This window comes from Lithobates pipiens, unplaced genomic scaffold (assembly GCF_037356315.1).
Source record: "Lithobates pipiens isolate NorthernLeopardFrog02 unplaced genomic scaffold, aLitPip1_a1.2 Scaffold_18, whole genome shotgun sequence".
In the NCBI taxonomy this organism is placed as follows: domain Eukaryota; kingdom Metazoa; phylum Chordata; class Amphibia; order Anura; family Ranidae; genus Lithobates; species Lithobates pipiens.
Genome location: NW_027507758.1, coordinates 372,660,846 through 372,681,318, shown reverse-complemented (window position 1 = coordinate 372,681,318; position 20,473 = coordinate 372,660,846). Strand labels below are relative to the sequence as shown.

The window sequence follows — 20,473 nt, the reverse complement described above, 5'->3', positions numbered from 1 at the left end:
GATCTTGTGAAGCTGCTGAACTATGGTTACATACCTAATGTTAGTTTTGTATAAATTCAGATTTATAAAGAAAAATGTCAATGGCAAAATAAGTAAAAGAAAAAAAAATCTCCTAAGACTCTGAGGATATTATGAAACTGATGAATTATTGTTACATATATTTTGATTAGTTTTGAACACTAACTCCTGTATAAACCTTGATTTATGAAGGGGAAAAAATATCTACCCTAGCTTGGTGTCAGTCTTCCTGCTGGCAGTCAGCAGTTCTTCCCTATTGTAAGGTATGCAGGTGCCCTTTCTATCTGATATTATGGCCAGGTTATACTACAGGGTTGAAGGCCCATGTCGCACTAACAATTTTCTCCTGAGAAGTCTCCAGCAACAGGATCACTAGCCTGTTGCTATCTCCTAAAACGTGTAGGAGATATAATTGCAAAAGACAGGCACCGCTGTCTGTGGCGCATTTGTGTCGTAGACAGCGGTGCACTGAGCATGCCATTAGTGGCGGCTCCTGAGCGCATGCGCAGGAGTGACATCATTGTGGCTCCAGCCAGTCACAGTGCTGGAGCCACAATACCTGGAAGTCACTCCAGGATAGATGTTGGAGGAGGAGAACGAGGGTTGTTTCGGGGGCTTCCATCTCAGGCAAGTTATAATGAGCTAGTATGCTATGCATACTAGCTCATTATGCCTTTGCCTTGCAGGGTGTGTGTATTTATTTTTGGCTTTACTTTCTCTTTAAAGATTCATTAGTTACAGTCTGTATTTTCACCGTTTTTGTATAAACATACCTAGGTGTGGCTTAAAAAAAAAAAAAAAGTGTTGCATAATTTCACTGCAATGATGAACATGATTGAGGATGTACATAATAGATATATTGTATACAACCAAAGGTCAGATGTGAGGGTGTGTTCTACCTTCTTAAACATGCAATAGATCAAGCAGAAGCTGTATCTTCACAATGCATGCCTCTTGGCTTAGTGACAAAGTCTTTACGGGGGAATTCCCTAGCTAATTACTATTGGATTTTTGCCTTAGTAACGATTTCTTGTCTCCAAGTGGATGTAAACCCGATTTTTTTTTTTTTTTTTTTTTTTTTTTTTTTTTTTTTTTTTTTTTTTTTTTTTTTTTTTATAGCTGGGCACATATCTAATGTTTTCTTATCTCTCATTTAAAGCACTAAGTCACTGTTGCTTTCTTCTGTTATCAGCATGATAACTTCTGACAAGTTCTTTCAATTGTGATAAAACCAACCTAAAATTTGTGTCAGGGTGGGAGCTATAAATAGGTTAGCAAAGAGCTGGTCCATTCACAGCACAGCCCTGAAAGTCTCTGCCTATGAGGAGGGGCCTAGGGGAGGGGGTGCCTTTATTCCTTCCAATTAGCTATCTCACAGTTTATGGCAAGGACCCCCCCCCCCCCCTTGCTGGAACAGGAAATGAAAAATCTAACAGGATGTGCACTTTCTAAAACGTATAAAGCTGAAGACAGCAGAAACAAATGTAAAATTTATATGGGGGAGATTTGTTTCATCCCTGTGTATCATCTGAGGCTGTTCACTTCACTGGATATATGTGAGGGCTTACATCCACTTTAATGTTTTGAAATGCATATATCAGTGTACATGTTTACAGCATTTTAACACCGTGCATTCTAATTGGTTAGTAATTGGGTTTATCATTCAGAAGTTTGTGTGATAACCTCTTCTCTACTTGTCCCTTTTGTGTGCATATGGAAATTAATATACACTATATTACCAAAAGTATTGGTACACCTGCCTTTACACAAGCCTGAATAGCGTCTTAGCCCGTAGGGTGCAATATTGAGTTGGCCCACCCTTTGCAGCCATAACAGCTTCAACTCTCTTGGGAAGGCTTTCCACGAGATTTAGGAGTGTCTATGGGAATGTTTTGACCATTCTTCCAGAAACGCATTTGTGAGGTCTGGCACTGATGTTTGATGAGAAGGCCTGGCTAGCAGGCTCCGCTCTAATTCATCCCAACAGTGTTCTATCGGGTTGAGGTCAGAATTTTTTGCAGGCCAGTCAAGTTCCTCCACCCCAAACTCTCTCATCCATGAAATGGACCTTGTTTGTGCAGCCACAGTATCAGTAAAACAAGCTATAGGCTTTATTAGCTTTACTTCCTGGTCCACCTCCCAGTTTGCTTTTCTATATCAGACATGCTCAGTGTAGCCCACGTTGCCTGAGGAACTTCCTAGTTCTCTGAGCTCCTGTTTGCCTATTATGTGTATTCAGTGTCTGACTTTCCCTGTACCAACCCTGGCTTCATCCAATGTTTGTGCTTGCCTGCCACCTGCCCTGACCTTGCTTCTTTTCTTAGATTTCCTGCAGTTTGTACTCTGTATACAAGAATGGTCTCCACATCTATACCTGGGAGTCACGATCTGGTTCCAACTTGCTTCAAGTACATTCCCACCATCAGATGCCCTGGTGAAGAATCAGTCTGGGGATTAGACTCTGCACCCTGGGGAACCCTAAGTTGGCAATCTACAAGGGCTCACCATCACTGATGCCTGACAGTCAGCTTCAGATGTGGCCTGAATGTTGAAGACAGCTTGAGACCCCCATTGAACAAGAGAGAACATAGGATTTTGAACTGTAAAGTCATTTTCTCAAAGTCCATTTAAGTCACAGGCTCCAGCCCTCTGTGTTTTGATCTTGGTACTGCTTTGCTGCAATATTGAAGCATGATCATTGTGGAAGGAGTTATACCCTATGGGCTGCCCTATAGTTTTATGTTTCCCCTTGTCCAATCGTCCTTTATGTAGCAGTATAACATTAAATGTTAAAGGCTTTCTGTGTTCCTCAATAGACTCTGGGAAAAGGATTTCAGTACAAAAATCCTATACTATTATTATTATTTTTTTTTCCTCATTAACATTCCTTTCTATGAATGTCGGCTTTCAGTTCTTTTGAATGGACCAAGGCTAATTGAATTTCTTCCCGTTGCTATAACAGTGTTTTTTATCCTCCTTCCAATTCATGTGAGCAGAAAGTTTGGGAGTGTTTAGAAGTCTGGTCATGTATTCTGACGTATTTTAAATTTTGAACTGTGAGACAATTTTGCCTCCTGCTTTGTATCTATGTCTTCATGTTTGCTGCGGGGACAAAATCGAGCAGGCTATTGCAGTGCTATTCGTTTTTATCTGAATTACATTTTAAGAAGCTAGTACAGAGCTTACGGTTCTCTTCAGACCTATGCATTGAAGTAATGTGTATTAAAACATGCATTCTTTAACATATTTATTTATACATTGTGGTGCTGTTCATTTAGAAAGATAACCCAATGCATACATACAGCAGTGGGCAATGTGTGCAGTAACTAATCTTCAGACTAAGGTCCTAAGGGGACTTAATGTTTTGGCGTGTGCTGTAAGAGTGGTCTGATTAGAATGATCACTGTTAATAGCAGAGTAGCTGTAATGTCAGCAAACCTTAAACTCATTCATTATTTATGGCACTAAAATAGCACTCCCCACTTCACATAATCAAAAATGTATGTAAAACCCTAGCAATGAAATTCTCTTATTACACATTGGGGGGGATGTTCTGTAGTCCACAGAGAGAACTGGGAACATTATAACAGCAGAGGGCCTGAAACTGTATATGAAAATGTTTTTAACAATATATTTAATTGCCACCCCATACTACTAAATGTCTAACAGCAATGGGTAGCTATTGGACTTTTCAGCAATGTGTGCCTAGTTATGAGTGGAACAACTCAACTACTTAATTGTATTCAAGTGCCCTAGGAGTGATGATGGCAGACCATTATTGGGTTACCTACCCATCCCATGCCTCAAACTTTCTTACCCTCCCCTACTTGGTCTCAAATTCCCCCACAACTTGAGAATGAGGGACAGCCTGGAATGGAGAAGACATGCGGTGCACTCTAGCCTTTTCCTGCCACCAACATAAGGCATACACACCTGACTACTACAGTGTGTGTGTGTGTGTATGTGTATATATATATATATATATATAATTATTTTTTTTCAGCTTCAAAAAAATCAGCTGTGATGTAAAAGTGATCCGGGTGGCTTTACCTGATCACTTTCACCATACTGGGAAGGACCCCTCCTGCCATCACCCAGGGTGGATCCCAAGCTCTCCCATTTCTCCTGGAGAGAGACTCCAGTAAGCGGTAAGGACAGCTTCTCACAGAGTAAATGGAGGAACGTTCGTTCCCTTGATCTCCTCTGACAACTGCAGTGTTCATTTTTGTCTTAATTTTTCCAGCAACAAACTAAATGAAAATTAACCCAGAATTGACAAAAATCAGTTCTATTTTTGTAGATGAACAAAAACGTGAATGTGAGGGAAGGATGTTTACCCATGTGGACTTCTGGTTTCCTTGAAGCTCCTCCTGTAGAGCCTGTGAGTGCTTCCGCTCCCAGCAAGCAAGGTAGCGCGTAGCCAGCACTGTGACTGTGCCCAAAGCACTGAGTGTGTACATTACAGGCCTCTCTTTCACCTTCCAGAGCACTGTGTGAATTACAGGCCTCTGACCACCGGCATCCAGAGCAATGTGCATTACATGCCTCACCTTAGGCTGCTGTCCAGGGCACTGTGTAGCATTACATGCCTTCTCAGAGACCACATAAGGCATTACAATTTAACTAAAACGTACTGGAGATTTTAGTTGGCTAAAATGTAGAACATTTTAGTTGACTACATCTAAAACAATTGCAGATGACTAAAACTAAACTGCCATTTTAGTCAAAAGACTGATTAAAACTAAATTGAAATTTGATGCCAAAATTACCACTGGACAACTGAAGCCAGAAGTGACAAAGATTTTGTGACTTCTGGATTCAGAGCTGTAATTTCCTGGCTGATACAGCCAGGGAATCAGCTGATCAAACATGATCTGTGTCAGCTGCTCAAACGCAACCATTGGTCACTGGAACACTTCTGGTGATCTGTTTCATGCACCCCTGTATATACTGTTACACATTCTGTTTTGGTCAACAGTTTTAAATTCAGTTATGCACCTTGAGAAGAATGTGACACATATGAGCAGTATTCCTGTCCCCTATTGGGGCCCCGACTTATCCAGGCATGTGTGCGTTAGCCATCTGTGTGTTCTGCTCACCTAATTAAGGCATGCATAGCTCTTCCTTGTAGCTGCCATGGAGTGATCTGGCCACAGTCGGCATTAACTACAGACATTATTGTGAGTACCTTAGGGCCTTGTTTACTATAGTGGTTTAGCAATGGTTTTACCACCCCCAACCCCTTTGGCTGTAAAAGGCAGTGGAGGGGAGAGTACATATGTCCCCACAAAAATTATCCTTGTCATGTTCAGGGGGCAGTACAGCCTCCCTACCACCTGTCAGAGATACAACGCCTCCCTACCGCCTGTCAGTTACTCTCTGAAGAACTATCCAAACTTGGATTGCTCTTCAGAGGGTAACAACTTTTGAAAACTAACCATAAGGGTTGCACCTCTGTGGATCTTGCCAGCTTGTGTTCCACTAACCATTCTGGGGTAGCTTGCAGTACATCCCTGATACTGACATCCAAGACCATTTTAACCTGCTGTGGATCCCACCTTCCCCCAAGCCCTTAACTCCATCTGGCGTGTTCTGCTTCTCCTCTGACTTGGCTGTGGAATACTCTTCCCTGGATAGGTGACAGTTTAGGGAGAAAGTTTTGGCCAGGATAGCAAACTCAAAACACAGGGGGTCACAAGTATGCTTCTACACCATCTCCACTCCGATTTCCCTGGAACTGTAGCTGCTTCTGCACAGCAGGAAATGGAAAAATAGGAGAGCACCCTGTCCTTTATGTATGAGCTGCTGCAAGAGGAGTCTCAGTCTAAACATCATAACGCCCAATCCCAGGGATACCATTTCTGTGTTTGTGGAAGCAGTACCCATATGCGTCCACCCAGTTACGAGTCCTCGGCTGGCAAAATCTTTCCCTGTAAACTTACTGCTGAAGCCCCTGTTGTGCAAGGATTGGCCTAATCCTGATGAGGACTCCTCCCATGTATTTGGCTCAGCAATATTCTATTCAGTAGGGTTTTCATAAGAAGTGACCCATCCCTGTAGTGGATGCCCTACCTTTCAACCTTTTTTTTTCTGCCATGTCTGCTGTCAGTACTTAAAGTTATACTAAAGTCTTTGTTATTTATAAACAAAAAACACAACCTGTTATACTTACCTGCTCTGTGCAGTGGTTCTACACAGAGCAGCCCACGTCCTCCTCTTCTCGTGTTGCCCGCCGGCGCTCTTGGCACCTCCCTCCTGCTGAGTTCCCCCCACAGCAAGCCGCTTGCTATGGGGGCACCTGAGCTGAGCTGCTGCTGCTCTGTATGTCAATTCAGACACGGAGCCATGGCTCAGCCCTGTCCCCACTCTCTCTAAATCCATGTGTGTTTGTCTGTGCCCATGTGAGTGAGTCTAATGGGAGTGGTTTCCTAATTATCAACCAGCTCCGGCACCTGCAGGGCTCTAATGAGGAAAATGGCAGGGTCTGCATCCATTTAGATGTGATTTCCTATTGGGCGCATCTAATAGGGAAATTGCATATTTCATATTAAGGTTGGCATCACAAATATTGAATAAAGCTTCCAATATCTTGGTTATTCAAGTAACTTTTAGCTGATTTGTGTCATTGGAATGTTTATTTTTTTTCTCCTACGAAAGTAGAGTTACCCTTTAACTTCCTGTTCTGTAGACACAAATAAGAGAAATTACCTCAAGGTAGGTTGTCACCAGAAGTGTCCCCACTGGAAGATTTTCCTTTTCTGGTGGCAACTCAAAAATTTGATTTCTCTTAAATTTTATCTTAGTGACAATAGTCACCAGGACAAATGGAGAGTGTATCTCCCTAACAGGGACACAGACAGCAACAAAATCCTGGCAGTTGTTCTAAGCATCAAGCACTCTATCCAAAACCTAATAAAAATGTTGGCTTTAGCAGCTGTGCAAGAAGCACTTCTATGCCACAGGATGGGGAACACCTCTTTGGAGCATCTGTAGACTTCTTTATTAAGAAAATCACTGGGGAAAAAAACAGCCTTTTGCCCCCTTGGGGTCGATTCACACTACGTTTTTGATGCATTTTGCAGAAATGCAGGGACATTTTTTAACATAGGGGCCCCTCTCTCGTTGTCGTTGCAAGTGATCTTGCGGCGAACCAGCCACAGAGACCACTTTTATCTTGTAGCGGACCGCCTACTGAAGAAGAGGATACAACGATATCCTCCTTCAAAGTACCGACGTATAACGACAGTGGGCGGTCTGGAAGTGGTTAATGTCCCGCAAGCGCACCGCTCCAGAGTGAAAGCCTGAGGGCTTTCACTCTGGAGTGACAGGAGAGGCGCTTTACAGGTGCTATTTTTAGAGCTTTAGTGCCTCAGTGTGAAAGTAGCCTAAGGAATCTACAAGGTCAGTCATTGCTTCCCTTCAAGAAGGGGATTTTCTGGCCTCTGCGGACAACAAGAATGCCTGCCTACCTACCTATGTTCCTAATTTGCCATCACACCAACACTCCCTACATTTTGCTGTGGGCATGCAAACACTACCAGTTCAAGGCCATTGTGCCTGATCTGCTACTCTCACAAGGAATTCTCATTATAGGATTTTGGACTACAGTACACATCTTACCCCTAGCTTCTATACTGCAGGAGATGATACAGGTCACATAGTAAAACTGAGCACCAGTTATACAATCTGATTGTACTAAATTTAGGCTGAATGGTACAAAATAGAAAATATAATATTAAGATTTTTAAAATGAAAATGTCAACATATTGTACATACAGATTGTAATATGTTAAGGAATTACACCAAATTGGCTTGTTAAAGTGAGTATGTCTGGGCAAGGAAAAAAATATGCAGTGCATCTCTGCAATCTATGCAAATTTCTCCAGTGTCCCTTCACATACAGAAAAATAGAGAAACTCTGTCAGCCCTGCTCTGTTTTATTGCTGAACTACAAAATACACCTCATCTTGACAACATTGGGGGGGGGGGGGGGGAAGTGTAAAAATCCAAGGGAAGGTCTAATTAGACTCCTAAACGTATTACAAGCAGTATTATCAGCAGAGTTATCAGCCCAAGATTTCTGGCAATATCTGCAGGTATGTTTGGCACTACTCCTAATAGCCATAACAAAATGCTTTTAAAATTATATTAACAGACCAAAATGGAGCAAATAAGAGAAGCTCAATGTTATGGTTTACATACATGTAAAATGAAGTCCTATCCATATGTAATGTTTATCCATTTTGGATACTATTAGCATCTAGTGATGGTTTTATGCAAAAGGTATAGATATCCTTCATTAGCTAATATACGTTAAAGTAAACAAAAAAATATAATATACTACTCATCAGATGCAGTGAATGCATTCATTTTTTTTTTTGTGGCTTTTTTCCCCTGGTGATCTGGCCAGTAACACATCTCCTGTATTGAAGTGCCCCCATTCTGGATGAATTAGCACAAGGGGCACAGCAGACAGCATCATTGTTAGTCTGGGGGAAGGAGAGTAGTGTTACATGTACTAGCAGATTTAAGTACACCAACAAATTAAAGCCACGTTCCAGCTAATACTGTTGTTGTAATGGCTTATAACGTTTTTTCTTTTAAGAAAAAGGTTTTATATGAAAAGCTGATAATTGTAAGTATCACTTTCAATGGTAAACGGTTTGCCTAATCCCTGTAAACTGAGACATCTAAACAAGCATTTGTTCATTTGAAACACAACAGACTTGCAGGCTAGATTACCAGCTAAAAATATTAGAAAGAAAGCCTAAACAAAACCCCCAAAAAAACAAATGCAGCCATTACATCTAAAAATTGGTAAGCTGACTTATAGTAAATGTTTACTTTTGGGCTTAATACTACTTCAAACAGCTAGATCTGTTTAAGATGAATTCCAGGCATGTTATATTTTTACATAGTTACATTGGTCCAGCTTGGACCATTATAACGATGTATGTACCATACCTCATTGATGCCCATTGAAGTAGGAACCGATACTGCAGCAATTGCAGTTGCTTCCGGATCCCATACTGAACAGCTGGCCTGATGCATTCTGAACACAGGAAGTCAGCCGTTCAGCATGGGCACCATTCAGACAATGCTTTGCATCTTATGAATGAATGCAAAGCATTCTCTGAATGGATGAAGTGGAAATGTTAATGCCCTGCCTCTCCACCTTGTCCAATTGCAATGCTTTCTCTGAACGGCTGCTGTGCCAAGCAGCTGACCTCCTGTGTACACAATGCATCAGGCTGGCTGCTCACCACAGAACCCAGAAGCTAGTGGAGATCACTGGAGTACCAGTGTCTACTTCAGTAAATTCCAGCATACAGGGGTATCGACCAGGTATGGTATACAGTGAGGGGAAAAAAGCATTTGATCCCCTACTGATTTTGTATGTTTGCCCACTGATAAAGAAATGATCAGTTTTTAATGGTAGCTTTATTTTAACAGTGAGAGACAGAATAACAAAGGATGTCCGGGTCACATTCTGTCCATTCGTCTGGAAGTAATAATTTAGTTCTTTTGTCACATCAGCTAATACCTCGGGGTTTGTAATAGGCTCTCGTTGAGACGCCAAAAGCGATGTCTAGGTGAAGATGTGTAAGAGAGCGTGTATGTCAAAAAGATGGGGGCATGATCAAACCAAGTTATATTTCCATTTGATGTGCGATGTCCGTATCGGCCAGATCCTCAGCTTCGGTGGCCTCTGGCAGTCCATGAAGCCACAGGTTGTTCCTGCGACTCCGGTCCTCCATGTCTTCCAGGTGGAGTTGTTGGTTCACCAGTGCCTGAGTGTGCCCTGTTGTGAGAGCTCCAGCGTGGTTACTCAGTAGTCCAGTGTGGATAGAGAGGTCTCCCCTGCCGTGAGCCTTGTTGAGATTGCCTGCACATCGACCCTCACCACCTTCAGTTCATTCCTGTGAGCTGTCTCTATTTTCTTAATGAGGGCTGCTATGTCGGGCCTTTGTCGGGAGCACAGGAGGGATTTTAGCTCCGTGTCTGCCCAGTATATCACAGAAGGAGAGTGTGACGGCCCTCCCTGTTCTGAGAAGGAGGCCGATGGGGCGTCGATTGATGCCTCCGATTTTGAGTATTCTGCAAGTGAGGCCGGGAGAGTATGGGAGGCCTGATCTTCGGCTTGTCCGACACATGTGTCCGTCATCTTGAGTTCCTATGAGTGTAGCTGAGAAAGTCAAAATAACCTTTGAATATCGCTTGCTGGAGGAGCTGGAGGTGATGATTTTATGGGTTTGTTATTCCCTTTTGCTGATCTCTTCATCGAGGAGTACATAATGTGCTGTTTTAGGTTGAATGAGCTGGAGTGGATGAGAGACAGCTGGGAGCTCAGCAGACACACGTCTCTATCCAGCCATGTCCAGACCACGCCCCCTTTTTTTTTTTTTATCAAATATTTTTTTATTGAGACAATGCATAAAGTGACATAACAACTGTACAGAATATACATCCAACATCAGCAGGTCACCACGTATGTAAAATAGTCAACATTGTCCAAACAACTTGTGAACTAGTACTATATTTGATAGAATAGTAGGAAACACTCTGTTTAGCATCCTGATTCGATTAGTCCGAGTGCCTTTAACCGCTTAAGGACCAACTCACACTGATATACGTCGGCAGAATGGCACAGCTGGGCACAAGCACGTAAAGGTTCGGTGCCCTTTAAGTGCCCAGCCATGGGTCGCACGCCGCCGGCCGGTGTCCCGTGATCTGGTCACAAAGCTAAAGAACGAGGAGAGGTAAGTGTAAACAAACCTCTCCTTGTGCTTTCTAGTGAGGCTGTCACTGATCGTCTGTTCCCTGTTATAGGAAAAGACTATCAGTGATGTCACACGCCAAGCCACGCCCCCCTACAGTTTAAAAGAAAAACACACACACTTAACCCCTACACTGCCCTCTAGTGGTTAACCCCTTCACTGCGAGTGACATTTTTACAGTAATCAGTGAATTTTTAATTTCACTGATCGTTATATTAATGGCAATGGTCCCAAAAATTTGTCAAAATTGTCCGTGTCCGCCATAATGCCGCAGTCACAATAAAAATCGCTGCCATTACTAGTAAAAAAATTTTTTTTATAAAAATGCCATAAAACTATCCCCTATTTTGTAGACGCTATAACTTTTGCGCAAACCAATAAATTATTGCGATTTTTTTTCTTTTTTTTTAACCAAAAATATGTAGAAGAATACGTATCGGCCTAAACTGAGGAAATAAAAATGTTTTTCTATATATTTGTGGGGGATATTTATTATAGCAAAAAGTAAAAAATATTGCATTTTTTTCTAAATTGTCGCTCTATTTCTGTTTATAGCGCAAAAGATACAAACTGCAGAGGTGATCAAATACCACCAAAAGAAAGCTCTATTTGTGGGAAAAAAAAAGGATGCCAATTTTGTTTGGGAGCCATGATGTACGACCGCGCAATTGTCAGTTAAAGCGTCACAGTGCCAAATCGCAAAAAGGGGCTTGGTCCTTTAGCTGCAAAATGGTCCGGGGCTTTTCGGTCTTTTTTCATTTATAGCACAAAAAATAAAAAACCCAGAGGTGATCAAATACCACCAAAAGAAAGCTCTATCTGTATGAAAAAAGGACAAAAGAATCATTTGGGTACATGACTGAGTAATTGTCATTCAAAATGTTAGAGAAGCGAAAGCTAAAAATTGGTCTGGTCACAAGGAGGGTTTAAGTGCCCAGTTGTCAAGTGGTTGATAATAATAAAAAAAAGGTAAACAGAATAAACATAGTCAAAACATAGCCAGAGTTCAGGAACCAGAACGCATAGTCAGGCAAGCCAAAACGTCAGGGAGCCGGAAGTGATCGTAGTAGAACAGAAAGCAGGATCTGGAGCCAGCAGGAATGTCAGCCAAGAAAATCTTTAATAGGAACACAGGAGAGCGTCTCTAGAGATGTGACCAAGGCAAAGGCAGAGATCATATGGGCTGGACGTCTTAAGTAGGCAGGACTGATGAGCAGGATATCATAGACAGGTGAGTCACTGTGTAGAGATAATAGCTGACAATTAGCCGCCAGCTTAGAGAGGGAAGGGCTGAGCCCAGCCCTGACAGGACCCCTATGAAACCCTATTATGTTGGGCGTATTGCAAATTAGTATCGCCAGTATGAACAGCAGAGGGGAGTGTAGAGACCCTTGACGGGTGCCCCTATATAGTGCCAATGAAAAGGAGAGAGCAATGTTTATAAGGAGCCAAGCCCTGGGTGCAGCATAGAGGACCCTCACCCAGTTTATGAACTGATCCCCCAAGCCGAAACAAGCCAGGATATCTCAGAGGTAAACCATTCAATGATATCAAAAGATTTAGCAAGGCTAGAATAGCCCTACCTCCAGGATTATCCACTGGTATTTGCAAATCAAGGAATAGTCTTATGATATTGTCTGCCATGGACCTAGTGGGAATAAACCCAGATTGGTTCCTGTGCACCATCCCCCAATTATTCTAGAAAGCCTGGTAGCTAGGACCCTAGTCAGTAGTTTAAAGTCTAAGTTTAATAAAGAGATAGGACGATAAGAGTCTGGGAGGAACATGTCCTTTCCTGGTTTTGGAAGCACCACTATGATGGCCTCCTGCATACTATCAGGTAAGCATCCCATCTCCACTGCCTCAGTTAAAGCCTGCAAGAATGGTGGTAGGAGGATATCACTATAGCGAGAGTACACCTCCACTGGTATATCATCGGATCCTGGGGATTTATGGTTCGGAGCTTACGCTAAGGCTTCAAAAGTAATCAGAGTCCAGTGAAGCCCTGTCTATATCAGTTACCTGGGGAAAAGGGCAGCCATGCAAGAATGATGGCAGGTCAGCAGGGGTAGTGTGAGTTTTAGAGGCCATTATAAAAATGGTGAAAGTATATCGCCAGTAAGAGTATGCATCTTCCCTGACCATGCCGAATAGCTAAGATTGAGGAAGACTCTCTCTGCTCACTAGCCACTAAAGCCAGGGGATAACCAGTATTCTCTCCTTCCTCAAAGTAACTCTGTTGAAGAAAGTACATTCTCTTCTCAGCAGCTGACAGTACCACAGAGTTGTACAGAGATTGAGCCTCATTCCACGCATCTTGATTAGCTTGGGTAGGGTCAGTGACCATAGTCTGTTCTCTATTCTGCAATTCACAACGTACACCAACTTCCCACTCTCCCGAGCTTCTTGTAACACCTGTGATCTCACGAATAAGGCAACCTCTCAGGAATGACTTGAGGGAGTCCCATACAACAGCCACACTGGCGGATCCCTTGTTGTGTTGGAGGAACTCCGTCAAGGCATCGGGAATTGCATCCTGGGCCGGAAAAAGTGTTAACTAGAAGGGATTCACCTGCCACAGTGGTCTAGACATCGATACCGTGACATCCAGCCATACCCAGAAGGGAGAGTGGTCTGACAGAAGATGGGGCTCATATAAGCCGAGTAAAGTACTTGCTGCATGAGCACCGCATTCCCCAAACCCAGATCAATACGTGAGAGGCTGAGTAGCAAGAATAACATTTAGCAGTAGCATCCCTCTCTCGCCAAACGTCCTGAAGCCCCAGTTCAGATAGTAGGGAAGCAAATACAGTGGAGCCGGCCTTACATGTGCCGACTCTCGGGGTCAAGGATAGCCTACCCAATTGTGGGTCAAGGATATTATTGAAATAACCCATTGTAAGCACTGGTACATTAGGGTGTAATGCTATAAACTGGGCCAAATTTTTGAGAGGGTCCGAGGAGAAGGGTGGAGGGACATAAATGGCAGCAATAATACACACAAGATCTGAGTTTGCACAATGAAAAGACAAACCTGCCCTCCCTGTCAACCACTCGCTGCAAGCATTCAAAGGAGAAGGTGCTTGATACCAATACAGGAGGAATATGTGGAGTGAAACTGGACAGGGTACTTGCACGATCGCAGCAGGTGGATCGAGTCAGATTGCAGGTGTGTCTACTGGAAGCAAATCAAGTGGGGTCGCAGCCTAGAAAAATATTTAAAGATTGCTCCCCTCTTAGTCCTGTCCCCCATACCTCTTATATTCCATGTTAGCAATAACAGCCCTCAGGTACTCTTATTTGACATTAGTACACACAATCGAAATTCTCGTCGGAAAAAGCTCTGATGGTTTTCCCGACAGAATTCCGACGGAATTCGGCTCAAGATGTCTTGCCTACACACGATCACGTCAAATTCTAATCATTTATAACGCTGTGACGTACAACACGTACGACGTGACTAGAAAAAGGAAGTTCAATAGCCAGTAGCTAATAGCTTCTGTCTCATAGTTGAATCTGTGCATGCGTGATTTTTGGCGTGTTGGAATTGCATACACACGATCGGAATTACTGATAGAAAGTTTTTCCGTCGGGAAAATTGAGAACATGCTATCAATTTTTGGCTGGCGGAAATTCAGACAGCTAAATTCCGATGGAGCATACACACGGTCGCATTTTCCGATGATAAAAGCTCTCTTTTTCTGGCCGGAATTCCGATCGTGTGTACGCGGCATAACAGTTGAAAAAAAGAGTGAAGTCCTACAGACTTTACCCTTGTGTAGGATAAAGTTAGAACGTTAGCCAGAGTCAGCTTTAGGGGAAATTGCATATAATATTTAGCTACACAAACCAGTCCCAGTATGTAGTGGAATCTTTGCCCAGTGCGCCACCTGGTGGAAGCTGAGGTAAACTTTTAGTGCTGTATAAGCAGAAGTCAGTTCCATCTGTAGGTAAGAGAGGAGAGACAAAAAAAATCAACAAAAAGGACAAAAAAAAGTTACTGTAAACTGAATGTAAGACCTCTTTCACACTGGAGGCGTTTTTCGAGTGCTTTAAAAATAAAAATAGCGCCTGAAAAATGCCTCATCTGCAATCCCAGTGTGAAAGCCAGAGTGCTTTCCCACTGGGGCGCTGCGCTGGCAGGACATCAAAAAAGTTCTGCAAGCAGGTTCTTTGAGGCACTTTAGGACCTGTGTATACTCCGCTCCTAAATCCCTCTCTGCCCATTGAAATCAATGGGAAGCGCCTGCAAAGTGGGCGCTTTTAACCCTTTATTCGGCCGCTAGCAGGGGTTAAAAGCTCCTCACTAGCAACCAAAAAGCGCCTCTAAAATGATGGCCCCTAAAACTAGTGCCCCTTTACCGCTGAGGCCCCACACTTTCAGTGTGAAAGGGCTCTTAGTGCAATGATCGGCCAATAGGCCCTTGTAACACCAAGCAACTCCCCAGCTATAGTGGGGGTAGGGTCCTCGCAGGACCATTCTTGGGCGGCACAATTGCAGCCCAGAGGGCATAGAACTGGAAAAAGATAACTGTAGAATGTTCTCTACTTGCATAAATGCACAATGAACAGCACTGTGTTTCAGGGCTGTAGTACAGTTAGGTGAAAGCCCAGTGCATGGGGAAAACAAAACTGTCTAAAACCTTCTCCTTTAGTTAGTTCAATTGCACCTGTAAAGCAAAGGTTAATATGAGGGACATTGCACTGTTCCTATGGAGGATGCTGTGCCAGGATCTGTTCCTCTCTGTAAAGCCAGTTTAATGCTGCAGTGGGGTTATCAAATGGCCATGTATAGTATGGCATTGTGGTCCTTGTAATTCAGGAGGCGAAACAGGAATGGACGCGGCCTGGCCCCCTGTTGTGGTGGGCGTGAAGGAATCCGATGGGCCGTTTCCACTGCAAACATGGGGAAAAATGCATCCTGACCAAAAGTGTTGGTCAACCAGGCCTCAATGAAAGCTACTGGGTTTTTACCCTCTGCCCATTCAGGGATACCCACAGCTTACATGTTATTCTGATGCAGACACTTTTCCATTTCCTCAAGCCTGGATGCATTGGTGGAGGCCACAGATTGGACATATCGGACATCTCTCTACAGAGGTTGCCACTCATCTTCAAGGGTGCTGAGGTGGCCTTCCAGGGCAGAGGTGCACTCCCTCAGCTTCTGCATGTCATGTGTTATTAGAAATCTATACCTTCATGACCTTTACTTCCCCTGTCAAATCTGCGATAGATGAGCTGCAAGATGTAACAGCAGCTAGTATGTTTCTAAGCGGGGGCTCAGGGTCAGCTCCCTCCTGCTTTGACTCTGCAGACATATTAGAAGCATGGGATAGAGTTCTCACATGTGAGGAGGTCGGTGCATCTGCCAGTAGCTGGGGAATCCCATCCAGAGATCCCATCTTGTCCTCCAGGAGCACCTCTGCAGGATCAGATAAGCGGAGTAGAGGGTGATCCTTGTATCCCATGTTTTTGGCAAAGAGGCGCTATGCACCTTCCTTTCCCGAGCGGGGTGGTAGGCCTCCATCATGGCCGGGTAGGTAAGCTGTGGCTTTTGATGAGAGGTGTCCCAAGATTCTGCAGTGTAGAATGGCAGTGCAATCAGGAGGATTGTTGAGGATTCTCGACGGAGCTAGAACAGACACGTCCTACTCCATACCTTGCTTAGCCACGCCCTGTGAACAGCAATTTTCAAGTCTTGCCACAGATTCTCAATTGGATTTAGGTCTAGACTTGAGCTAAACCATTCCATTGTAACTCTGGCTGTATGTTTAGGGTTATTGTCCTGCTGGAAGTTGAACCCCTGTCCCAGTTTCAAGTCTTTTGCAGACTCGTGTTTTCCTCTAAGATTGCCCTGTACTTGGTTCCATCCATCTTCCCATCAACTCTGACTACCTTCCTTGTCTCTGCTGAAAAAAAGCATCCCACAACATGATACTGCTACCACCATGTTTTAGGCTGATGTGCAGTGTTAATTTTCCACCACACATATCATTATGCTTTTTCCGATCATGTGTAGACAATTCCGACGGACAAAGTGTCACGCATGCTCAGAATATATTACGAGACGAAAGCTATTGGCTACTGCCCTCTTTTTTTCTACCTTACCGCGTTCTGAACGATCGGATTTTCCAACAACTTTGTGCGATCGTGTGTATGCAAGACAAGTTTGGGCCAAAATTTTGTTCTTGGAAAAAATATGACGGATTTTGTTGTCGGAATGTCCGACCGTGTGTATGGGGCATAATAGTTGTCCTGTGGACAGATTCTCCCACCTGAGCTGTGGATCTCTGCAGCTCCTCCAGAGTTACCATGGGTCTCTTGGCTGCTTCTCTGATGAATGCTCTCCTTGCCCGGCCTGTCAGTTTAGGTGGACGGCCATGTCTTGGTAGGTTTGCAGTTGTTCCATAATCTTTCCATTTTGGATGATGGATTGAACAGTCCTCCGTGAGATGTTTAAAGCTTGGTATATTTTTTTATAACCTAACCCCGTTTTAAACTTCTACACAACTTTATCCCTGACCTGTCTGTTGTGTCACTTGACCTTCATTAAGCTGTTTGTTCACTAAGGTTCTCTAACAAACCTCTGAGGGCTTCATGGAACAGTTCTAGTTATACTGAGATTAAATTACACACAGGTACACTCTATTTACTAATTAGGTGAATTCTGAAGGCAAACTGGTTCCACTAGATTTTAGTTAGGGGTATAAGCGTAAAGGGGGCTAAATACAAATGCCACACTTTTCAGATATTTATTTGTAAAAAAAATTGAAACCCATTTATGATTTTCCTTCCAATTCACAATTATGTGCCACTTTGTGTTGGTCTATCACATAAAGTCCCAATAAAATACATTTATGTTTTTGGTTGTAACATGACAAAATGTGGAAAATTTCAAGGGGTATGAATACTTTATCAAGGCACTGTAGAGACAAACTTGTAAAAACAGTGTTCTAGCCAGCGAGCATAACATCAGAGCTAAGCTTCGTCCAATGCATTTCTCTGTAATGCCTCGTACACACGATCGGAAATTCGGGCAGCAAAAGATCGGTGAGAGCTTTTGGCCGGAAAATGTGACCGTGTGTATGCTCCATCAGACTTTGATTGAGACCAGGTTCTCTATTTTTCGGTCGGAAAAAGGTCGAAAGTTCAGAGAACTTTTGTGTGACCGTGTGTATGCAAGGCAAGCTTGAGTGGAATTCCGTTGGAAAAAACATCCAATTTTTTTCTGACGGAATTTCTGATCATGTGTACAGGGTTTAAGGGAGAAGTGGGACGTGAATCCTCTGTAAGACTGCGTTCACACTGGAGAACGCAGAGGCTCACAGCAGGAGTCAGGTGTATCTCCATTCGTCGTTTCAAGTCCGATTTCAGCACAATTTTTGGTCTGAATTTGGTCCTTAAATTGACCAAAATACGCACAGGACTCCTGTGCAATTCACACTGGAGCCGCTACAGGGATGTGTGAACTGGCTCCATAGAGAGTCGGTCACAATCTCCTGCTATGTGAATTGGATGCGGAGAAACCCACATCCAATTTGCAATAGTGTGAACCCAGCCTAGGGGAGAAGAATTCCATCATCTTAGAAGCTAGTGATAAAATAAGAACTCAGAGTGGGTTAGGGTTAGTGTAGGTTCACACTTCTACGATTACAGGCATCACAAGTGATTCGCAATGCACTGCTGTGCGGATCACATGCGATGTCTGTGCAATGCAAATTCAGCCATAAAGATTGTATGGCTGAATTTGCACCGCATTCGGACTAAAATTGTGCAGGACCTGTTTTTGTCTGCAGCAGAATCAGATTGCATGAGTGTTCACACCTGTCCAAATTCACAGTTTGAAATGCGATATGCGAACTGATCTGGAGGTGTCATTAAAGCGGAGGTCCACCCTAAAATGGACCTTCCGCTCATCGGAATCCTCCCCCCCTCCGGCGCCACAATTGGCACCTTTCAGGGGGGAGGGGGGTGCAGTTACCTGGATAATCCAGGTAACTGCACCCATTTCCGGGATAGCTCTCTGCGGAAAGGGGCGTAGATTACGCCCCTTTCCGCAAGTGCCCGTCCCCTTCCGCAAGTGCCCCGCTGCCTGCTGGGAAACACACAGATCCCAGAGGCAGCGGGGACCGTCCTTATTGCGCGGCGCGGCTCGCGCATGCGCAGTAGGGAACCGGGAAATGAAGCCGAAAGGCTCCATTTCCTGATTCCCATACCCAAGATGGCGGCGGCAGCACCCGAGTGACGATCTAGAGATCGGCTTCGGGTGCCGACATCGCGGGCGCGCTGGACAGGTAAGTGTCACTATTTTAAAAGTCAGCAGCTGCAGTATTTGTAGCTGCTGGCTTTTTAAAAAAAAAAAAACACGGAGTCCCGGCGGACTCCCGCTTTAAGTTTATATTGACACCCGCAGCAGTTTGCATTGGGCAGTGTGAACTGCTTATGAGTTGTATGTTATACGGGAACCAGCAGTGGAATTGCATTGGTTCCCGCATCACATATGTGTGAACCGGCACTTATAGGGCAGAAGCCCAGGAGGCGTATACTAAAAAACTGGTCAGGGCCCAATCACCTGAAGGTACCAGTGAATTACCCATGGTCTATTAATATTCAGCCTGTGTCCTGTACTGTATAATTAAGATAACAGATTAATCTACAGTAAATAGGGAAAAGGGGAAGAGAAAACAGGTGTTACTGTAAACAGAACAGGGGGAGAGAAACAGGAGAATCTATAAAACCCCTTTCACACTGAGCCACGGCTGCATTAGCGCTAAAGCGCTACTTGTTTTAGCGGTGCTTTTCGGTCGCTAGCAGGGCGCTTTTAACCCCTGTAATTTGGTGCTTTCTAAACACTACCCATTCATTTCTATGGACAGGATGTTTTGGGAGCGCTGTATACACTACTCCCAAACCGCCCCAAAGATGCCACCTCAGTGTGAAAGGGGTCTTAATAGAACAGGGGAAAAGAGATCAACTGCATCTCTAAATAGAACAGAAGACAAAATGGCTGCATCCATAAATAGATCAGTGGAAGTCGGAGTAGAAAACATTGGAAATATAAATAGAACAGGGGAAGATAGAACGCTTGAATATATAAAGAAAATAGGGTAAGAGAGAACTGGTGGATTTATAAATAGAACAGGAGACGTATTTTAGCACGGGACACATAAATATATCTCTCTTCCTGTTTACAGTCAATTAAATGTTTGCCAGCAGTTAAGATGGCGCGCACGGTCGTTCTTCCTCCCACCTATTGTAATTTGCAGTGTCACTTCCGCCCCCCTTAGTGACGTGTATTGTGCGCCGGACGCTGCCCATGATACAGGGATTTGTGGAACAATTTACCAGGTGATCGAGGAGACGGGGAGAAGACACTGCGAGCACCATGATTACCTCGGCGGGTGAGGAGCTGTGTGTTGGAGGGCCGAGGGATGCCGCCTGCTATGGTGTAGGGGGGAGGCGGTGTTAGCTGACTCATTGTTCAGTGGTTGGGGAGGCTGGACGGATAGCAGGCCTGATACCGGCACCGTACCGTGCGATGTATAATGGGGAGAGGGCCGGTAGGAGAGCAGGTGAGGGGACAATGGGCACATGTTGAGTCACCTCAGTGTAGGCCTTGTCTCCTCATCGTCCGCCAGCCTGGCCTGTTCTCCCCATTTGTACACATTGTCTGTACC

The 20,473-nt window shown here is 43.9% G+C and overlaps 1 protein-coding gene across 1 annotated transcript in view; it reads left to right on the top strand.

The window, feature by feature from the left end:
• Nucleotides 1–20,068: 20,068 nt before the first annotated feature.
• Nucleotides 20,069–20,473, top strand: part of PSMD1 (proteasome 26S subunit, non-ATPase 1) — a 122,924-nt gene continuing 122,519 nt past the window's right edge. The window contains exon 1 of the mRNA XM_077487680.1: nt 20,069–20,197. Within this exon, the coding sequence (XP_077343806.1) occupies nt 20,182–20,197 (16 nt within the window). The 5' untranslated portion in view covers nt 20,069–20,181. The remainder of the gene's footprint in view (nt 20,198–20,473) is intronic.